This window comes from Pseudonaja textilis, chromosome 13 (genome assembly GCF_049901715.1).
Source record: "Pseudonaja textilis isolate UNSWEBS1 chromosome 13, rPseTex1.2, whole genome shotgun sequence".
Classification (NCBI taxonomy): Eukaryota; Metazoa; Chordata; class Lepidosauria; order Squamata; family Elapidae; genus Pseudonaja; species Pseudonaja textilis.
This window is the reverse complement of record NC_142002.1, coordinates 895640-916380: the sequence shown is the minus strand read 5'-3', so window position 1 is coordinate 916380 and position 20741 is coordinate 895640. Positions and strand designations below refer to the sequence as shown.

Genomic DNA, 20741 nt, shown 5'->3' with positions numbered 1-20741 from the left:
ACAGGACATGTGGAGAGGCTGACCGGTTGGCTGTGACCATTGGACTTTTCCCCTTCAACCGAAAAGAATGAACTTCTGAAAACTAGGTGTTTGAAAAGGAATCCTTTATTGAAAGGGGTTTTATCTCAACACTAGGCAAAGCAGAGTCTAAGATACCCCCTAGGCCTACAGTCATAGATAAAGGAAGTTAAAACCCCTCCCCTCATTCAGATGTGGATTTAGTCCAACAAAGAACCAACAAGTTAATTCCCCCTCCCCTTCTCGGGGAACTTATCTTAGCGTAGTTCTCAGGACTTTCTTCCAGGGCTGGAATTTTTATGGTCCCTTCTCATCCTGTTTCTCTTCCAGAGGTGACAAGTTTCTGGACATCTGGCTCCAGTCCTCCAGTTGTATATCATGTGCAAGTGATACAGAATCAATATAGGATTTAATATATTCAGGTTACATCAAAAAGGATTACTTGTACCAACTCCCCCTCCCCGCTTCTTCTTCTTCCATTGAAGAGTGGCAGATAAACGGATCTGACACTGGCCCTCCCTGACAAAGGCTCCTGCCTTCTCTTCTCTCCCAGGCTTCGTCTGTGAGCGTGACCGCCTCTCCTTTGGCTTCTGCCAGACCCTGCTGTGGCTGGGAAGATGCCACCTCCCCGCAGTCCGTGTCCAGTGCTGCCAGACCTGCCACCCACATGGCCTGCTCCATCGGGACCGGGGTGACGAGCGCTCCTCCCGGAAGTGAACGCCTTTGTGTGCCCAGGAACCTGGCGGGCGAGAGCTGCACCCACTTCAGCCGGCCAGCTTTTCTGCCCTCTCGGAAACCAACCCATGTTTTCTGCCTGGCGTGGCGCTCAGTCCTGTGGCTGAGCTGTGCTCCAGGCAGCCGAACAGTAGCCTTGCGGCCTCAGCCCAGGAAGGAGCCGGCGGGGGCCGATGCAACCCGGCCTCAGGAAAGCGGCTTCCGGAAGCCACCTCAGAAATCTCTCTGGTCTACAGTTGGTCCTAGTCACTCAGTGTTGGCAGGCCAGCACAAAACTCCTGAGGAGTGATTTAAAAAGAATAATAAAGCCAACTATTTTTATATTTTATGGAAATGGGCCTGTGGCATTCCACAGAACGTAATTTGATCAGTTGGTTGTGTTATAACTACAAAGATTTTTCTTGCTACAGGTGTGAGGAGCTTCAGACAGTGAAGTTAAATGTCCTGGTGCTGACTGTGCACGCTTGCACACACACACACACACACACACGTGGTGCTACTGCTCTTGAGACGGCCAGGTGCTTCTACTCCGCCCAGCTTTGGGTGGGTTAATAGCTCCTCCAGCAGGGCTGGCAGTCCTGTGCCAACCCTGCCCTGCCCTCTGGTGCCACCTGAGACTTACAAGCCAAAAGGATGCGTGTAGCTGGTGCAGGACAGAGGCCAACCTGCCTAAGATTGCCCAGGTGAGGGACTCGATGGAAACCTGTCTGACTATACAACTGTTCTGCCTCCTTTCATCGCCCAACCAGGTCTTCCAGAAGCTTCCTTCTCTTTCTTTGTGAACGAAGGACACTTGATATCAGATCTACATTTTCTCCATTTCTAACTTACGTTGTTAGTCACACTGGCAAAAATACGTCCGACTCAAGATTGTGGCTTGGCTTTCTTCCTTGCCCCTTGAAATTGGAGAAATGGTGCAGAAGTCCCCCCAAAAGTCTACCCATCTAAACTTTGTGTAATCTTCAGGTAACATCAAAGATCACCCCGTTTTAACGGAAGGATGGCATGGGCTTGGCTTATTTGTCTGCCTGGGGAGAGGGTTGTGCTTCCTTTGGGTCAATCTTGACTCCTGGTGGCTCCGTGGACAGGGCCGTGCAGTGTTGGTAGCAGGCTGTGGAAGCAATTTGCCCTTGTTTCTTCCGAGGTGTGTTTTGACCCCCTATCTAGGCTAAGAGAGGGGGACCGGCCTCTAATCACCCGGCTGCCTTTGGGGGCCCAGACAGGGCTAGAACCCATGGCCTCCAGGCCTTCACCACGAGACCGAACGGGAGCTCAGCCGTTCAGTGGACTTAGCCAAGTTTTAAGACCAATTTGTCCCCTTCAGAATACCAAATGTCATCCTCATTCCAAGATGAAGTTTCCCAATCAACCTATCAGAAAAACTGAACATTGTTTGAGAGAAAAGTGTTCTAATACCTTTCTAAAATTGTAATGGCTATAGCTCTCAAGTGTGTTAAACTGCAATGGTAAAGTTACATCTAATTCTGTTGTATTTTTTTTTTCTGTTAAAATTCTTAAAATTGTACCCATCTTGTCTTAAGTCTGTGTGTGCTTGCTTAGCGTGGCTACAACCCACTCAGAATATCAGAGCGTATGGTGCCTGTGTCCGCCCAGTGAGATCCAACTCCTCCCAGGTGGCTTTGGAAGTCAACCAGGGGCTGCTTAAAATTTGGGCCAGTTTTGTGGTTCCTCAAAGCTCCCACTCCACATCTTGGTGAATGGGATTTTAGCGGTGCAGATGCTTCATTTTCCTGGAAGACCCCACCCCACAGCCTGGCCAATCTTTCTAACGGACGCCTGACTCCTTGCAAGGGGCCAGCCACCGGAGGGCATCAGCCAAGAGGCAGGTGGGATAGGAATGGTCTCCAATACACCTTCTGTCATGCCCGTCGGAATCTGATTCGGAGGGGAAGGCTGAGCGGCTGACAGCGAGTGGGAGTGTGGCTCCAGTGGCTGTGGAAGAAACCGGGGAAGGGCAAAGTCTGGCTGGGCAGAGCAGGGAAGAGGTAGAACAAGGGAGAGGGAGCTCGGAGGAAGGCCCAGGCCCGCCCCCTCTTCATCCTAGGGCACGCAGGGAGGAATGGAGAAGAGAGCAACATGAGTTGCGTGGCTTACAGGGGAGGAGTTGAAGTCCGCCAGGCTTAAAGCGGCCAAGGTTGGAGGACCCCTGATCTGGTGCAAAGGCCTGACCTTGAAAACTCTTCACAAACTACAATTAGTACTCTAAAAAAAACCATATACTGGGTTGCTCAGGTATGCTGAATTCTGGGACGTGAAGTCCACAAGTCTTCAAGTGGCCAAGTTTGGGGACCCCTGATCTCAAGAGCCAATGAGCCCCAGAAGGGACGGAAATTGCAGGCAGGAGAACGAGTGAAATTAAAAGGGGACGCCTTTTGAGGTTTGAGGGGTTCCAATAGGGAGCCTGCTTGGAGCAGAAGTGGCTGCCCCCCCCCCCCCGGCCATTTTCAAAAGGGGGGGGCTGGAGTTGGGTGATGGCAAACTTACGACACACACCTGTCAAAGTTGGCCTGCCAGCGTTTGCCAACGCCCAAATGAAAGGATGCCCCGCTCTCGTGAGATTTTTCAGAGGCAACGCCGGAGTGGGATGGGCTCATTCGTGGCCTTCAAAAGCCACGCCAGGGCCACGCCGTATTCAGAGGCCTCTTGGAAGCCGCTTCCCGAGCGAAGGCCTCATGCGACCCAGAGCAAACCTCTGGTGGCTGCAGGGCCCAAAGGGAAGGCTGGAGAGCGCTGGGCCGTGGGGCGATGCCGCCAGGCTCAGGCCCCAGGCTGGGAGGAATGGCACCCTCGAGGCAGCCTTTGTGAGGGGCTGCAGTGGCTCTAGGGCTGAGGCCGGGGCCTGGGCCTTGGTGGGAGATGGCACCAAGCTCTCCGTGACCCAGAGCGAGCCTTTCGCCTCTATGGCTGTCCGGCTCTTGCCCAGTGCCAACAGCACTGCCACCATGTGGTTATATGAACTTTGCCCTTGGGGATTCTGGCATATTTCTCATCTGTTTGGACACACCCTTTCCCCTTTCTGGGGAAAATGCAATGATGTATTAAAAAAACAAACATTTTCTCAACAATTCTGTATTTGATTCACCCTTAACAGAGTAGCTATTTACATATACTTCATTAAGGAAGCGGAAAAATCAATTAAAATCACATTTTAAAAATTACAACACACATTAAGCGAACAAAGAAGGGTTGGACCTTGGAGCTCTTCTAATCTAACTCCCCGCTTGAGCAGGAGACCTGAATATCATTCCAGACTGGTTGTCCAATCTCTTTTTCATAAGTTGGCAATAAAAATTATTCATATTTAGAAATATCAACTTTAAGAGAATATTAATTTTTCATTCTATAGAGTTCATCTGAGGTTGATCAGGCCTGCTCACGCTCGTTTGCAATTAACTGGATGATTTCAAAACGATGCCTTCAAGGTAATTTTTAGTATTAAATTCAAGATAACGTTATATAGAAAGAAGTTGATACAAAGGAGGCAGATATTCCAAGTCAGTCGGGGTCCTGCACACACTGGTCCACAATCTCCCGCAAACTGGGATTCTCCATGGCTGCTGCGACTCTCTCTTTGTCGTTGATTTGTTTGTTGACTGCAACACAATGGAAAAACTCTCAAGAAGCTTTTGGCTGGAAACTGAGCAAAGTTATCATCAACTGCAACCTGACTCATACTAAGATAAAATGTTTATGGAGATTCTCACGCACGGTTGTCCCAAAGGTGCGTTTTCAAGAGGCAACTGGACAGACCTTTTGTGTGTGTGTGTGTGTGTGTGTGTGTGTGTGCTTAAAGACATTTCGCTTCTCATCCAAGAAACTTCTTCAGTTCCTGAAGAAGCTTCTTAGATAAGAACTGAAGAAGCTTCTTGGATGAGAAGCAAAACTACTTTAAGCAAAACCAAAGTCCAGTTACCTTTTGGGACTAAGAGGGCACGATCCAGAGGGACAGGCTGGTTTTTTTCACTGATCATGTGCCATCAAGCTGGTATTGACTATTAGCACCCACATACAGTACACAGATTTTTCTCCGTGAAGTTCTCCTCGTCCCTTTCTTAATGGGTCTAGAACGGTTCTTTTTATTTTTCTCAGGTACTTTTTATTATCTACCAACTTTCCTCTAAATGAAAAAATATGGCAAAGGTTCCCCTCACACCTAGGTGCTAGTCTAACTGTTCCTGGCTCTACAGGGCTCACCTCCATTTCTAAGGTGAATAGCCAGCGCTGTCCGAAGACGCCTCCGTGGTCATGTGGCTGGCACGACGAAGGCGTGTGGAACGCTGCTACCTTGCCACCAAAGTGGTCTACTTGCATTTTTACACGCTTTCAAACCGCTCGGGTGGCAGAAGCTAGGACAAGGAATGGGAGCTCACCCCGTTACACAGCGCTAGGGATTCAAACCGCCAAACCCTAACCTTTCTGACTGACAAGTTCAGCATCTTAGCCACTGCGTAGCGAGCATCGTAATTACTACATGCAGTGGCATAACGCAACAGTAAGGTCAAAAACATGCAACTTTTTAAATGTATGTTTTGCAACAGTATAAAAGTTGAAGCCAATGTCTTACAGTGGGGTTCACTTAAATGCATCAGCTCCTACCTGGTGGAAATCCTACCTGCCCTGCTCCCCCAGGAAACTTTCTTCTAAGGGAGGGCATGATTTTAGCAAGTTCCCTGTAATGCAGGTCTAACCTCTAGCAATGCAATTCCTCTTCTAATACGGATCTGTAGGCAATATTTGGTGCACCAGACCAGGGAGATCCGGGGTCTACCCTCCCACCCTTAACCACCCGCAAGCATGGAATACTCTCGGTGTAAACCCTCTCTGGGTCTTCGTTGTGGGAGAAGTGGAGGTGATCAGTTTTAAGGTGCTTTTTCCCATCGAAAATATTTCACTCTTTTAAGCACAACCTGAAGGTATACTTACTGTCTTCCTCGATAGAATGTGCCCCCTCTGATATGTAGATTTCCAGCTAGATGAGACAGAAAAACGTCAGCTTAGAAACACCTAGTAGTGCTTCATGAAGAATCTGTACGTTGTTCTCTCTCTCTCTCCATTCAGCTATGCCGAATAAACAACCTACCCTGAGCACGTCTGCTTTAAAAGGGATTTCTTTTTCATGTATACTATAATGGTTACGTATCGGAATGAGGACGGTAATCGTGCAAGTACTTCCTCTCCTTTTTAAAGGCCCTTTTAAACCAAATTTGAACTCAAAACTAATTAATACAAATTAAATTAATAATTAATACTAATTAATACTTTTAAATACAAACTTTTAAATACCCCTTGAATTGTTTTATGTATTGCCATAACTACTCTTCACAGGACAATGTGCTGGTCAAGAATTTGAATCCCAAGAGGCTTGCGGGTTTCTAATGCAGTGAAATTCTATGGTTTGATTGTCATTTCCAGTTTAAACCCTTTCGAGTTGTTTGTGTGAATTCACAGTTCAGCTTAGCACAACACAGCACAAGCCAAGTGAAATCTAATGCCTGTTTCTGAGCTCTCGTTTCTATCATTCACTCATGAGGATGGGCACACTGCCTGTGCCAAGTTGTGCGTGCGCGCAGGGCTGCTTGCAGGAAAGAGCAGCTGCAGCAGCACGGGCGACTCGGGAGTAAGGCTGCAAGGTAATGGCCCCTCTTCAAGCAGATAGAAGCCAGCTGTGAATCGGATGTTCTTTGCAGGAAGCAAAGACATTTTGAAACTCGAGCCTCGTGGACATTGCAGTATCTTAAGTTGGTATTTGAAGACTCTTTTGTTGTGAAATATTTCTTATCTGTGACTCTTGGCAGACTTGCACGGTTTTGGCGAGGTTTGTGCTTATCAGAGTTAATTAGTTTGCAGCAGCCTTTTAACCGGGGATTCGTAAGTCTCATTAAAAGGTTTCTGTTCCCTTTGGTTCATGTTTGTTTTATTGGACAAGGGTTTGGGTCAGAACACCATTTCTCCCTTCTCTCAGACAACCTCTCTCCTGCAGAATGAGGACGTGCAAGCTGTCACCTGCCACCCTGCTATTCTTATATAGCCCAAGCAGTGCCATCAACAGGGGTCTTCCGGGAGAACCTACCTCACAGTTCAATGAAGAGAAAAACACACACGACATACCTTGTGCTTGAAAGGTAAACATCGCTGAAGTTTGATCCTCAAACACAGCCCTAAATTTTCATGAAAAAAATACTGCAGTTAGCTTTTCAAACATAAGACTCTTCCTCTGTCTCTCAGTTATCTTTTTTATCAGAACAGCAACTGACCATGCAGGGGAAAAGGCTGGTTTAATTTTCGGTAAAAAAAAAAAAAACATTTTGGGAGGACCTGGTTTCCTTCATTTAAAAAAGATAAAAAACTGTGCAAAGTCCATTTTTTTCCCTCGGGCAGCAAATAACATGGAACAGCAACTGTTTTGCAAGCCACTGGAATGTTTTTCACTTAGGTAAGAGCCTCTCTAGAGGTCATCTATGCCAGGGGTCTCCAACCTTGGCCACTTTAAGACTTGGGGACTTCAACTCCCAGCTTTGCTGGCTGAGGAATTCTGGGAGTTGAAGTCCACAAGTTGTAAAGTGGCCAAGGTTGGAGACCTGTGACCTAGGCTACATTCAGCCAGGGGCTTGCACCTGCTTTGGTATAACCAGGGGAAGCAAACGTTTTCCTAGAAATCCCTTCAGCCGAGGGCACAAGGAGGTGCTGCAAACACAAGAGCCCTGACCTACGATGCCTGCAAGCTGGCTTGTTGATGCAAACTAGGATCTCTTGAAGCAAGCAATCTTCCCATACACCAAGGGTCTTCCAACTTGGCAGCTTTAAGACTTGTAGACTTCAACTCCCAGAATTCCTGAGCTAACATGACTGGAGGAGGAACTCTGGGAGTTGAAGTCCACAAGTCTTAAAGCTGTCAAGTTTGAAGACCCCTGATCTATCACCTACCTATCATCTCTCTCTCTCCATATCTATCTATCTATCTATCTATCTATCTATCTATCTATCTATCTATCTATCTATCTATCTATCTATCTACATACGTACATATGTATGCTTTAAGACTTGTGGACTTCAACTCCCAGAATTCCTGAGCTAACATGACTGGAGAAGGAATTCTGGGAGTTGAAGTCCACAAGTCTTAAAGCTGTCAAGTTGGAAGACCCCTGCCATAGAATAATAATAATAATAATAATAATAATAATAATAATAATAATAATAATAATAATAATAATAATAATAAAGGGGGAGAAGGAGGAGAAGCAGATGATGATGATTGGTCTGGAAAGCCAAAATACAATTTGCTTGTCCCCAAAAGATGCACACACACACACACACACACACACCCAAACCCCCCAGGTGGTTCATCCTTCGATGAGAAGCCAGGATTTAAGGCAGGGACAGAAAGGCGAGGCTCCCCCGTGGGGTCTGGCCTTGGCCCCTTGGAGGGGCCTGGGCTGCTCTGGATGCCCCCAAGCGCCCGAGGGGGAGTCCTACCGATGAGCGTGGCCAGCGAGCAGTGGGGCACGGTGGGCGTGAACCGGATGGTGATCAGGCTCTCGCCCGGCCCGATCTCGGCCACCTCCACGCCGCTCTCGCTCACCACCTCCAGCTCCTCCAGCGTGTTCGGCTTCTCGGGGTCGCGGATGGTGCGGATGAGATCTGCGCGGGGGGGCAAAGGGAGGCGCGCGGGCTGAGCGGGGGGGTCTCCTGCGCCCCCCCGCCCCGCCTCCCGTCCCCCCCCCCGCCCGCACCCACCGTAGACCTCCAGCGCCCGCTCCTGCTCCTGCGCCATGGCGGCGGCCCGCCCGCTCTCGCCCCCGCCCCCGCGCGCCGCGTCCGCATAGCCCGCGCTACCGAGCGCCCGCCACAGCAGCCCCAGCGCCAGCATCGCCCCCGCCGCCGCCGCCCCGGGGCTTCCTCGGCAAGACAGCCGCCGGCGGCAGAAGGGCCTCCATTCGCGGCGGGCGGAAGTCGGCGCGCGCGAGCGCTTCCGGCGGGGCGGGGCGGCGGCTGCGCGTTGGGGACTCCAACGGAAGGACTACAACTCCCGGCAGGCCTGGCGCGTCCCCCTCAGCTGAGCGCGGGTCTCACGGCGGGGATGGCTGAGGCGTTGCGGGTGTTGCTGCGCCGCCGCCGCCGCCTGCGGAGCGCCCGGCCGGCCCCTGCGGGCCAAGCTCAGCCGCGGGCGGGGAGCGCTGGCCGTGGCCGGGCCGGCCGAGCTGCGTCTGTCCGGGCTGACTCGGCGGCGCGGCTGCCGGGCGTCTCTCTGCCGGGCGCCTGGGAAGAGTAAGCGGGGCCTGAGGGCGGGCAAGGGTCCCGGGGGCTGGGGAAGCGGGTGGGAAGCGGAGGCCCTGACCCCGAGGCCGGCGCGGCTCTTGCAGCTTCGTGTGGGGCAGCGGAGGCGAGGCGGAGGAGGCGGCGGGTCGCCTGCAGCTGCTGGCCGTGGCCGAGAGCCGGGCGCTTTCCCTCTACGACGTCGCTCCGGAGGCCGGGAAGTGGACCGCGACCCTCCGGCGCTGCGTCCCCGAGGAGCGGCTGCGGGGCCTGCTGGACGCCCGGGATGCAGGCGAGTTTCTCCTCGCAGGGGCGGCCCCGGGGGGAGGCGGAGGGCGGAGGGAAGGGGGGCGGCCTCTGGGTTTCTTCCTTCCGGAAAGCGGCTGTTTCCAGGCCTCTCAGTCCGGCTTCCCAGCAACTGCAGGGCTGAGATTGACGGTCTCCATCCAGCGAGGGTTTTGCAGAAGTTCTGTGTCTTAGCTTGGGGTCCCTCCAACCTTGGCCGCTGGAAGCCTGGAGGACTTCAACTCCCAGAATTCCCCAGCCAGCAAAGCTGGCTGGGGGCATTCTGGGAGTTGACGCTGGGAATCCGCCAGGCTTCCAGCGGCAGGACCGTAAGCAAAGCTGGCTGGGAATTGAGTGAGACCCAGCGCAGGTTGGAGACAAAGCTGGCTGGGGCATTCTGGGAGTTGAAGTCCTCCAGGCTTCCAGCGGCCAAGGTTGGAGACCCCTGCGTTAGAGCAAAGCTGGCTGGGGAATTCTGGGAGTTGAAGTCCTCCAGGCTTCCAGCGGCCAAGGTTGGAGACCCCTGCGTTAGAGCAAAGCTGGCTGGGGCATTCTGGGAGTTGAAGTCCGCCAGGCTTCCAGCGGCTAAGGTTGGAGACCCCTGCATTAGCTAGTTTTCAGACGATGCCACTGAAGGACGGTCATTCCCAAGAATCGGAGCTCCTGTGAGATGGCCTTTAGCGCTCTCATTCTGCCCCACGGCTTTTATGGATAAACACACACGGTGGTTGCCTGGAAGATTACAAATTAGGTTCCGCCAATTTTCATCCAAAGCCTGTCCCTTCTGGCCCATCTTCTTTACCTGATCATATCCTCTAGCTCTCCCCATATGCCTACCTGTGGTTGATAATGTGCTAAAGGAGAGAGAATGCATCGAATCTGAATGCAGGTCAAATGGAAATACTGCTCCTTCTAGCAAGCTGGTGAGCTAATTCTGCTTTACTGTAGGGCGACATGAACAGGATCTTACAAGTCTGAAAATACAACCTTTTACCTTGGATTGTTCCCTAGGCAGCAATTCTTCCCAAGGTCATTCCCAACATTTGCCCTACCAGTGTTGATGGGGTGTGACTTTCTCCTCCCTATTTCCTCGATTAGGGTATTGTTTTCCGCTTGGTTATTTGCCTGGTGTTAATTCCTGCTTATCTGGAATTGTGGAGAGGATCTGTTACCCTCCTCTTAGGACTTTTCTTGTCTCTTTTGTGTGGTGCGACCCCTGATCTAGTTGAACATGCGTTTTTAATCAGAGTTTGTCTGCATGTTATTTCTCCTCTACAAAATATGAAATATTCCCTATATCCTCTTTTGCAGGCTTACCATCTATTTCCTCTTTGCAAGTGCTGTCATTTAAAAATGGCAGAGCTATTCTGTTGCTCAACAATTGTGTGGTTGCACATCTGGTTTTTCCTGGAGGAGAACTTGGGGAAGAGGTGGAAGGCTGCTTTAGACTCGATTTGCCCCCACAAGCTTTGGAAAGGACAGTGAACGTTATTTTCTGCAGAGGTATTATCTTCTTGTTAGACGAGACGGGATGGATACGTATCCTTTAATATAAAGCTGGTGTTGGGTGTGGACTGCTCCAAGGACTGTTTGGCCATGTCCCAGGTTGGGTAATACTGAAATCTAAGAGTGAAAATTGACCTACTAGAGATTTAGCACAGCTTGACACTGAAAAAGGCAAAAAGTACCCTGTTGATGCAAGGGGTCTTGCAGGGTGGGTGAGGACACATGTGGAAGGGTGGTTGGGGGCTCTATAGATCCCATGGTTTGTATTCTACGAGGTGTTCACCTTTGCTTCTGGGCAACCCAACCACACTGCTCTTGTAATTGTCCCACAGCTTCTGTTCTGGCCCTTCCTTGACCTCACAAGAGCCTTCAAGAATCCACTCTAGAAGAGCGGATTACTCTAAAACAAACAGTTTTCCCTCCTAAGACTCATCAGTGGCATATAGATAAACATGAAGAGTGAAATGTTTCAAATCCTTGCATTCATTTCCAGGTCTCTAGTGGGAAATTATGCACATTAATTATACATCTTCATTGACTTAAAAATACAGCGGTAATATGTTTCCATGAAAGCAGGGATGGAGAGTTGTTAAAAGACTTGATTTAAGAAGTGAAGAAAAGAGTATTTCTTGTGATAATTAGATTTATGGTGGAGGTTTTGATCCCAGCTGTGTCATCTTTCCCTAGACTGGAATTCAGTAAAATAACCCTGTCATTTGTCTGACAGTTGATCTTTAATTGGTGCATCACAGAACATAAAAAGATGGATTTTTTTAAAAAAATGTATTTTCCCGCCAGCAAGTTCTATTGAATTTATAGCTTACTTGATTTCCTGTGCGCATTTACTCTAAAACAAGATGACATTGCCCAGTGAGGCTTCATCCTGAAGCAGGAATGCCTACAGTCGTGCTCTTTGAAGGGTATGTTTCTTTCTGTCCTGTTATTTCAACAGCCTGTGAAATTCTTTAACTTTTGCAAAGACATATTTGGTGCTACCGATGGTGCCTATTTGGCCCACATCAGTGTCGCTCTCTATCAGTCACGAGGGCAAGCAGAGGGAGACCAGGACATGCCATTTCCTCTTGTGCGGCTTAATATATCACATGATCTCAGCGTGGCTGTGGTTGTCAGCCGCTCCAATTGTGTGGCTGCTGTTGACCTCAACTTGTACTTCAGGTAGGTGGACGAAAATGTTTGAAGGCTATTTCTCAAAGGCTGCCTGATTTCCAGTCTAAAAATCATTTATATACATGATCTATACGGCCATCCATCTCGCTTGAGTGATTCTGAGTGGTTTATAAAGATTAAGAGCATGAAAACCATACAGGATAAATCAGTAACCCCCACATCAGCGGCAGCAGGACTCCCCTAATCTCTTGACCCAAACGCCTGGGGAAACGTCCAGGTCTTCAGTGCCTTAGACTAACAGGGCTGGGGCCATCCACGTCTCCCATGGGATGCAGGCGGCACTTTGTGTGAAGGAATGCCCTCTGTGCTGTGGTCCATTGGCGGCCTGCGGAGCTGGCAGCAGAGTCGGACAGTGGGGAGGAACATGGGCCAGTCCCGGAGTCTGGGAAGGGCTCGGACGAGGGATCTGCATCCAACACAGAGATGGGGCCAGGGTCATCAGAGAGTTATGCGCTGACTCTGGAGCTTCCAGAATCTGACAGCAGTGAGGCAGAGGAACAGGGGAAGCCTGTTCCCAGTACGCCCTTGCACAGAGCTGCCAAAAGGCAAGAACGGTTAAGACAAAAGGGGTGACTCGGGGAGTAAGGCTCGGAAAATATTGGCCCCTCCCATGAGAAATAAAGGAGGAGCAAAGGGACATGAGCCTTTGCAGGAAGCAACTTTGTTCATTCTGGTCGGTTTAAACTCTGAAGCTCCTTGTTGACTTTGTGGTCCGTTGTATAGCGAATTGGCAATTTAGTCGTTGGCAGCATTTCAAGGGAGATAAAGGTGGGTGCTTATCAGCCTTATCCCGAAAGAATGTGGCAGACTTCTGTAGGACTTTGATTGTGAATACCCACAATTTGTTCTTTAAATAAGACAGGACTTCCCATACTCACATCTGATTTTCACCCTATTGATTAAAACGCCCAAGTCCGTTCCCGTCAAATGAACCCAGGGCTTCCATGCTTTGGCCATAGACAAATCTATAGCTTTGGATCGTTTTCCTGAATCAATGTAAAAGTATAACGTTATGGATTCATTTGTTTATTTGAGGTCTGTCTACATCCATCCATCTACAAAAATGATTAGGGGACTGGAGGCTAAAACATAACGATGAACGGTTACGGGAACTGGGCATGGTTAGTCTAGTGAAAAGAAGGACCAGGGGAGACAGGAGAGCAGCCTTCCAATATCTGAGGGGCTGCCCCAGAGAGGAGGAAGGGGTCAAGCTATTTTCCAAAGCACCTGAAGGCCAGACAAGGAATAATGGATAGAAACTGATCAAGGAGAGGTGCAGCCTAGAAATGAGGAATTTTCTGACTGAGCAATCACCCAATGGAACAGCTTTTCTTCAGAAGTTGTGGGAGCTTCATCCCTGGAGGCTTTCAAGAGGAGACTGGGCCGCCATCCGTCAGAAATGGTGTAGGGTCTCCTGCTTGGACTAGATGACCCACAAGGTCCCTTCCAACTCTGTTAATCTGTTTAATCCCCCACAGAGAATATCCTGACCATTTATTTTGCAAGCAAAGCTTTGAGAATCTTCCTACGCAACAGTTGGAGGGGGTGAACGAAGATGGTCTCAGTAGTTCAAGTTACAGCATGAAGTTCTTGCAACCTTCATTTCAGACTGACAGGTTAGTTGGCAAAAGGTACTTTTATGGTGACAAGATAAGAGTTGTTCCATTGAAAAGTGTAATTCTTACATCTTTATTTTATATATCACTGAAAATGTTAAGATTTCCCCCCCCCCCCTTTTTTTTCCAGATCACGGAAGACACGCGTACTACCTTTGAATGATACACACATACACAATTATTTTCCACTTTTGTGTACAAATGTTGAGTTGCCTTGGTATCAGCATGTTCTGCACTTAGAACCTCTTAACTCTAAGGGTTTGGACGCTTCTGCCGCGTCCCTGTTTCAAGAGGTTGCGTTTGTTCTTTCAAGCTCCAGGGGGAAAGATCATAAAAGCACTGAAGAGAGGCGATGGAAGACTATACACTTAGGTGACCCAGAGGAGCGTGGGAATCTGGACTGTAAACACGTGGCCGGTTTCCAGGTGCTCTTCACTGCCTCAAGTGAGAGTGGAGGACTGACTCTTGTCCTGTGGGATTTGGTGACGCAGGACATCACCCAGTCTTGTGCGGGGAAGAACTCCTTTTTTGTGGAATATACCAGGGAGGAACCACTATGGCTTGTCCTTTCAGGTGAGCCTCTTTGATTTTAACTGTAGATAAACATTTCACCTCTAGAAAATTTCAAGAGTTGAAGTCGTTTTCTTGACATTAGGAGGGAGTTGTGTTCAAATCACTAAACAGTGAGCACTATGGAAATAACCTCTCTCCTTTTGTGACAATCCTTAGAGACCGGCCTCTTCTTGTTCCTGTTTGGCTTTACCCAAGAGGAATTCCTAAACAGGCTGATCATCTACGGAAGCGCTAGCACTGTAGATTCCCTCTGCCGCCTCAATAGGTGGGGAAGGTGTTCGATTCCTGTACATGCCTTAGAGGTGAGGAAATAAGCCCGGGCCGTCCTCGCTTCCAGGGTTGGGGGAAGCCGTGTCTGTCGGTCGCTGAGGATTTCCTGGACGACTCCAACTCTTTCCCTGGTGCCTATGAAGTTGTGAGGCCCCGGCCATCCATTCTAGAGCAGAAAGATGGATTCCCCACACTTTCTGCTCCAAATGGTTCTGGCACACAGCCGGTGGAGACACAAGATCTCCTGCTGACAAGACAAGAAACTGACTTGATTAATTCCAGCACAATATTTTTTTTCATATTGTGAAGATCGTTGTGGTTTTTTTTAAGTATTACCATTTGTATTTTAGCACCGTCTGCATATTTCATCTATTATTTATTATCTTTAAAGAATCCCAAATCTTACATAAACCACTGGTCCTTTTGGTTCTATATTACAAAGAAATATTGACTATTCCTTGGCTACAGTCAATGTTAAGTTACAAATCTATGTAAAAGTAAGCAGTAATTAACATATCATCCAGCACTTATTTTGATGTACTCAAATATATACAGAACAGATATGTTACTTAGAAAAGATCATATTCATTTAAGGTGTTTAAGCAGAGAAATTCGGCTGCTTGAACTCAACTTCTCAAGAAAAAATTCCTGTGTGATTGTCTCGATATTGTGACAGCCAGACCTCTTAAGGAGACAGCTCAGGAAGTGAGAAGCACAATCCATGGCTTGATGCTCTCTGAGACACTCAGGCCAGGTGTTAATTAAGAGAGATGAGAGAATTGATGGTGGGTTTTTGTATAAATATAATATAAAAATATATATTTTTTATATTTAGGCTGGCTTAGAGAACCGACAGTTGGACACCGTGGATTTTTTCCTAAAGAATAAAGAGAACCTTTTCAGTCTGTCTGCGGCAAGCTCTGTACAAGATCAGCCTGCAAATACTATGTCAGATTTTTACTTGAAGAGTAAGTAAACTATGAATATTCACACTGACATTTTACAAATTGCAGCATAAACCCCAAAGAAGCATCACTTGACTGAATGCAAAGTAAACCGCATTGAAGGCAGAGAGAGTGGGTCAGGGCAGATACATGCGAACCAGAGGTCCAGGGGTTTTCAGAACGCTTAATGGAATGAATTGCATACATCACTTTGAAGACAAATGCAAACTTGTGCATTTCTTCATGTGATATTCCCATTTTTCTTGGTTTAACCCTTTTCTTTTACAGGTGTTGAAGAACTGAGGCCAGCACTGGATTTACTTTGTAAGGCAATTCAAGAAAATGATGTGGAAACCCAGAGCAAGCATTTCTCTGAGCAGCTGTTGAACCTCACCTTATCTTTTCTTAACAAACAACTCCGGGAGATTTTTACGCACAGAGAAGGTAGAGTTGGTATGAAGTATCTATTTTACTTGACAAACCAAAATTTATCCTCCGACAGCTTTGAGTAGCGATCCTAAAGATAGGAATGAACTAGCACAGGGGTCTTCAAACTTGACAGTTTTAAGGTTTGCGGACTTCAACTCCCAGAATCCCTCCTCCTCCAGTCATGTTAGCTCAGGGATTCTGGGAGTTGAAGTCCACAAACCTTAAACTTGCCTAGTTTGAAGACCCTTGATGTTTGTATTCTATCTGTCTGTCTGTCTGTCTGTCTGTCTGTCTATTCTACCTCTCTTTCTCTATTCCAGGGGTCTTCAAACTTGACAGCTTTAAGACTTGTGGATTTCAACTCCCAGAATTCCTCCTCCAGTCATGTTAGCTCAGGAATTCTGGGAGTTGGAGTCCACAAACCTTAAACTTGCCTAGTTTGAAGACCCTTGATGTTTGTATTCTTTCTTTCTATCTATCTATCTATCTATCTATCTATCTATCTATCTATCTATCTATCTATCTATCTATCTGTCTATTCTACCTCTCTTTCTCTATTCCAGTGGTCTTCAAACTTGACAGCTTTAAGACTTGTGGATTTCAACTCCCAGAATTCCTCCTCCAGTCATGTTAGCTCAGGAATTCTGGGCGTTGGAGTCCACAAGCCTTAAACTTGCCAAGTTGGAAGACCCTTGATGTTTGTATTCTATCTGTCTGTCTGTCTGTCTGTCTGTCTATCTATTCTACCTCTCTTTCTCTATTCCAGGGGTCTTCAAACTTGACAGCTTTAAGACTTGTGGATTTCAACTCCCAGAATTCCTCCTCCAGTCATGTTAGCTCAGGGATTCTGGGAGTTGGAGTCCACAAGCCTTAAACTTGCCAAGTTGGAAGACCCATGTACCCGAGTTTCACAAGTATCTTACGATCGTTGGGATGAAAGTTGTTGAGCCATTCAGTGGAATCCGTCCTGCAGGTTTCCTTCCCTCCTCAGCCACCACCAGTGAGGCTGCCTCAGCGTTAGCAGTAGGCCCGAAGCCAGACTGATGAGAATTCAGGTTGGCTTCTTTCAAACCCTTCTGTAGTTAGCCAGGTATCACAGCTCCTGTATCCCCTCTCCCCAAAATGGGAAGCTGCGGCAGGACAGTGGCTACCTGAACCCTCAGGGCCTCTGAGAAGGAGAGTCTGCTGCCACCACCTCTTTCCACGGAGCTGGCCTGATTCCTTCTCTGCTGGCCATGTCCAGCCAAGAAGCAGGACGAGTAACCAGGGAGTAGCATCCTGTTCCTTCTGGCCACCAGCCCAGATCCTCTCAAAGGGGGTGGTGTAGTGGTTTTGTGGTTGTTGTGGTGGATCACACTGCAACTTCTATAGTTGCCATTCTCCCCTGGCAGCCTTTTCAGTAGCTTTACTCGATTGTTTTCCTGGTGCTCTTCACAGAATTGGATGAAAATATGCTCCAGTGTGTTGACATTTTCACCAGCTACATCATTAAACTCAGGACATTTATGATCAGGTTTCCTCATAAGCCATCCGGTGTCATAAGCCGGCCCTGGGATTCCAAAGATGACCTACCCCAAATGGAGCAAAGCCACTGGGAAAAATTTGATACAGAGGTAAGCGGAATGCAGCTTAAATATCAGAATATATTTCACCCGTGATCTCAATTTATTAAACCATTTCCTTATTACATGTACGCACAGCAAATTGCAGCCATGTACAGAGCCTGCTCCACGTTCAGCACTTGAAAGTAATTGATTTCACTGGGAAGGAGCAGAGTGGGGATGTGATTGTTTTAGCAAGAGATCATTTTGTGCGTGTGAGAGAGAGAATGGTGATATAGCTATGTAAATATCCTGGTTTGTGCTAAAGTCATTTGGAAAGGTAAATCTGTGCCGGGCACTGTCTCGTAAAAGGATAAATAATTAAGCTGCAAAAGGATCCAGGAAGGCCTCTGGCTTCATAGGCTATGTGGTCGTCCTCCTTCAACAGAATTAAGCTTGGAGACATCCCCTGAAATGGAGGGGTCGGGGCAAAGGGAGTGCTGTCTACACAGACCTGAATCTCTTCATGGAATTTATGATCTGGTGACACCTTCATAGTCATCAGCTTAAATCTTTTTTTAAATGGCAGCAGCGGTTTTAGAGAGGAGAGGCTGGCTAATGGCTTCTCTTCAAATCTAACTGGTTCAACAGCTTTCATGGCAGAGGTCTCCAAACTTGGCAACTTTAAGACTTGTGGACTTCAACTCCCAGAATTCTCCAACCAGCAATGCGAAGTTGCCAAGTTTGGGGACCCCCTGCTCTCTGGAGTAGCTTGGCTGCTGAATACAGACTTGTGGTCTTTTTAGGAAGACATTTAGGTCTGTTAACCTCTGTGCTGTGGGCTTTGTTTTGACTATCAGATCAGCTAGTAACTCCCAGCCGTTTTGGAACACACACACACACACACACACACGCCACTCAGCAGAACTGCTGCTCATCCCCAGACCTAATGCAACATTGCCCTTGATCAGCTCTTTTCAGGTTGAAAGGATGGATTTGGCTTCACTTGGTTTGCACCTCTTTGCCTTGATGCAGAATTCCTCTGTTCTACCCCCGTCCCCCATTTCCCTTTCCTCTCTTCAACCTTTCAGAACAGAATGCAAAACTCAGGGTGAAATAGAGGAGGGAATCTTGAAATCACTGGCCGTTTTATTTCCTAGCAAGCTGTCACTGAAGCCCTTCTAAGCAACAGAGTGCCAGAGGCACAAGTCTTTTTCCGTCTGACTCACAACCCTGCCCAGGATCTTGGGCAGCTAACCCGGATAGGTCTGGAGATGGCCTACAAAAGCCTCCTGAAGAAAGACATAAATGAAGCTTCCAAACTTTTAAGGAACATGGTGAGTAACACTGCAACCCCACTGAGCTCATTCTAAATCTTTGCTGTATTTTCACATACATAGATTTTGTATCTTCGCATCCTGGGCATAATTATTTCTCCTTTGTTCTTCTGGGCTAGAGTTTAAATGGGAAAAAGGTGATCCATAATCCCCAGGGACATTTCTGCCTGCTTGAGCCACTGCTTACTGACCACAGAAAGCCCTTAGCCAAGGCCTCAGGGCCTTTCACGCCAATGCAGAGAATTAGGCTTTTCCTTATGCATGTTTTTTGCAAACATTCCTGCAGGAGAATTTCTTTTTTTTCTTTTGGTAGGGCCTCAATGTGAAGCAGCAACTGCACAAAATTTGTTTCTACACAACAGATTACCATGTCCGGGACTTTTTGGTAAGTTTCAATAAAAATCTTTGCCCATGAAATGATTTCAGTTAATTGTATTTTTCCCCATGTGTTTGCTGTGGCCCGCCAGCGGCCAGCGGAGTTGGCGGAAGACTCAGGCAGTGAGTAGGTTGGGGAGGAGCATGGGCCAGTCCTGGAGTCTGGGGAAGGCTCTGATGAGAGCTCTGCATCAGAGGCAGAGATGGGGCCAGGGCTGTCTGACAGTCATCAGCTGCCTTTGGAGTCAAAGATCAGTGGGGAAGAAGAATACCTGGAGCCTGTTCCCAGTGTGCGCATGCACAGAGCTGCCAGGAGAAGGGAACAGTTAAGGAACAAGGGTCGATTCGAGAGTAAGGGCACAGGTGGACGGTGAATGGCCCCTCCCAGAGGGAATAAAGAGGAGCAAAAGGGGAATGGTGTTTGCAGGAGACAATTAGTTCATTTAATTAGTGTGAAGATTTGTTCGTGACTCTCAGAGACCCCTTGCCAAGTATTTCCTTGTACAGCGTTGCGCTTAGAAGCTATCGGCCTGGCAGCTTTCCAGGCCTGATAAGGTCTGTGGTTGCAGTTCACCCTTGAAAGGCTGTTTTCCGGGACCTTGCTGGATGTGAACGATAGGAATTCACATCAGCCTACTAATAAAAAGGGGTTTTGTCGGGACAAGGAGTCTGTTTCATGATTTTGTGAAGCCCAAGTCAGAATAATATTGTGGGAAACTCCTCCGATTGTTAAGTTTTACTCAAATCTCAGAAACGGCCAGAATGTAAATGTAAATGTTAATAGCTGAAGTGGAAATTCAGTTGCACTGACATCATTTTTTGATCATAGGTAAAGGACTGGCAGCACTGCCCTTATAACGTTGTCCCTTTGTTCCTTACCCTGTTCAAAATTTAATTTAAAGGAAACTTGGAAATGCGTGTGGGTCTTTTGGATGGAAAGGAAACTAATGAAAGTTTTGTTTTGACTCTGCAGGTGCTCGTGCTACAAGGTGAAGGTGCTCTTCCTGAAACAGAGAAGGAGATGATAGACTTTGTGTATGAGGTAGAAAATATTTATTCAGGCACCTTCCAAAGAAAGGAAAAGAGTGCAGCCTGCTGCAGGTAATGCGTCTTCCGTTCAGTCACACAGGTGGGAACAACCCTGGGATTAACCAAATTCCCACATGTGAGCCAAACAAAAATGAGCTACCTTTTTCCTCCTTGTCCACCTTTTTAAGGTGTGGGGAAAGTGCAGTTGGTGAGCTAGTGCAGGATCCAGTCTGGGTCAGTTACTGGGACCAGAGGTTTAGCCTTCTGAGCTTTTGGACTCATGCTGGGGAGGGAAATTCTCTCTCAGCAAAATGTGTGCTTTGGGCTGTTCTGTGTGTAGTATTTATGTGAGTGCCTGGTTGTGTGGATGTGGGATGTTGATGGCCAATTATTAAGTCTTTGGCTGTTGTTTCCTGCTCCTGAGTACCTGATAAACTGGTGGTAAATCCGCACTCCTGTTGACTGAAAAGGGCCCCATTTCCCATTTTTCAATAATTTCTCTGGCTGTTTTTGTCCCTACTCGGTCAACAATCTTAGTAGCTGTGAAATTGAACGTATGTTCTTGTTATTGCACTGTGAGGCTGCTAAATGATTTGGGTCTCCTCATCTGACCGTTCGCTT

The 20741-nt window shown here is 47.8% G+C and overlaps 3 protein-coding genes across 8 annotated transcripts in view; 2 read left to right on the top strand and 1 right to left on the bottom strand.

Annotated features, from left to right (window-relative positions):
- Positions 1-2278, top strand: part of ADAMTS7 (ADAM metallopeptidase with thrombospondin type 1 motif 7) — a 35374-nt gene extending 33096 nt beyond the window's left edge. For 3 of the 4 annotated variants that reach the window (XM_087941835.1, XM_087941834.1, XM_087941832.1), the window contains one exon: positions 572-2278. In XM_087941835.1, the coding sequence (XP_087797961.1) occupies positions 572-735 (164 nt within the window). In that variant the 3' untranslated portion in view covers positions 736-2278. Of the gene's footprint in view, positions 1-348 lie in introns of all 4 variants that reach the window. The other variant, XM_087941833.1, reaches the window with a different exon arrangement.
- A 1549-nt stretch (positions 2279-3827) lies between these two features.
- Positions 3828-8826, bottom strand: CIAO2A (cytosolic iron-sulfur assembly component 2A). Its single transcript, XM_087941831.1, has 5 exons — positions 8509-8826; positions 8248-8412; positions 6883-6932; positions 5698-5743; positions 3828-4367 (listed from the first exon to the last, which is right to left on the bottom strand). Exons 1-5 carry the CDS (start codon positions 8639-8641, stop codon positions 4270-4272), a joined length of 492 nt encoding a protein of 163 aa, XP_087797957.1. The 5' UTR covers positions 8642-8826; the 3' UTR covers positions 3828-4269.
- Positions 8827-8851: 25 nt separating this feature from the next.
- The window catches only part of SPG11 (SPG11 vesicle trafficking associated, spatacsin), a 36955-nt gene continuing 25065 nt past the window's right edge, over positions 8852-20741 (top strand). The window contains exons 1-13 of one of the 3 annotated variants that reach the window (XM_087941829.1): positions 8852-9039; positions 9135-9319; positions 10624-10851; positions 11799-11994; positions 13485-13622; positions 13936-14195; positions 14352-14497; positions 15301-15433; positions 15698-15862; positions 17276-17451; positions 18540-18716; positions 19030-19101; positions 20065-20192. In XM_087941829.1, coding sequence (XP_087797955.1) covers positions 8852-9039; positions 9135-9319; positions 10624-10851; positions 11799-11994; positions 13485-13622; positions 13936-14195; positions 14352-14497; positions 15301-15433; positions 15698-15862; positions 17276-17451; positions 18540-18716; positions 19030-19101; positions 20065-20192 — 2192 coding nt within the window. Of the gene's footprint in view, positions 9040-9134; positions 9320-10623; positions 10852-11798; positions 11995-13484; positions 13623-13752; positions 14196-14351; positions 14498-15300; positions 15434-15697; positions 15863-17275; positions 17452-18539; positions 18717-19029; positions 19102-20064; positions 20193-20741 lie in introns of all 3 variants that reach the window. The other 2 variants (XM_087941828.1, XM_087941827.1) reach the window with 2 other exon arrangements.

What these genes read in the sequence shown, in the direction of transcription:
- CIAO2A (XM_087941831.1), bottom strand. Translation starts at nt 8,641, where the DNA reads ATGCTGGCGCTGGGGCTGCTGTGGCGGGCGCTCGGTAGCGCGGGCTAT. An exon ending in CTCGCTGGCCACGCTCATCG is followed by an intron (nt 6,933 to 8,247) that starts GTAGGACTCCCC and finishes ATGAAAATTTAG; the next exon opens with GGCTGTGTTTGAGGATCAAA. An exon ending in ACATTCTATCGAGGAAGACA is followed by an intron (nt 4,368 to 5,697) that starts GTAAGTATACCT and finishes ATTGTGTTGCAG; the next exon opens with TCAACAAACAAATCAACGAC.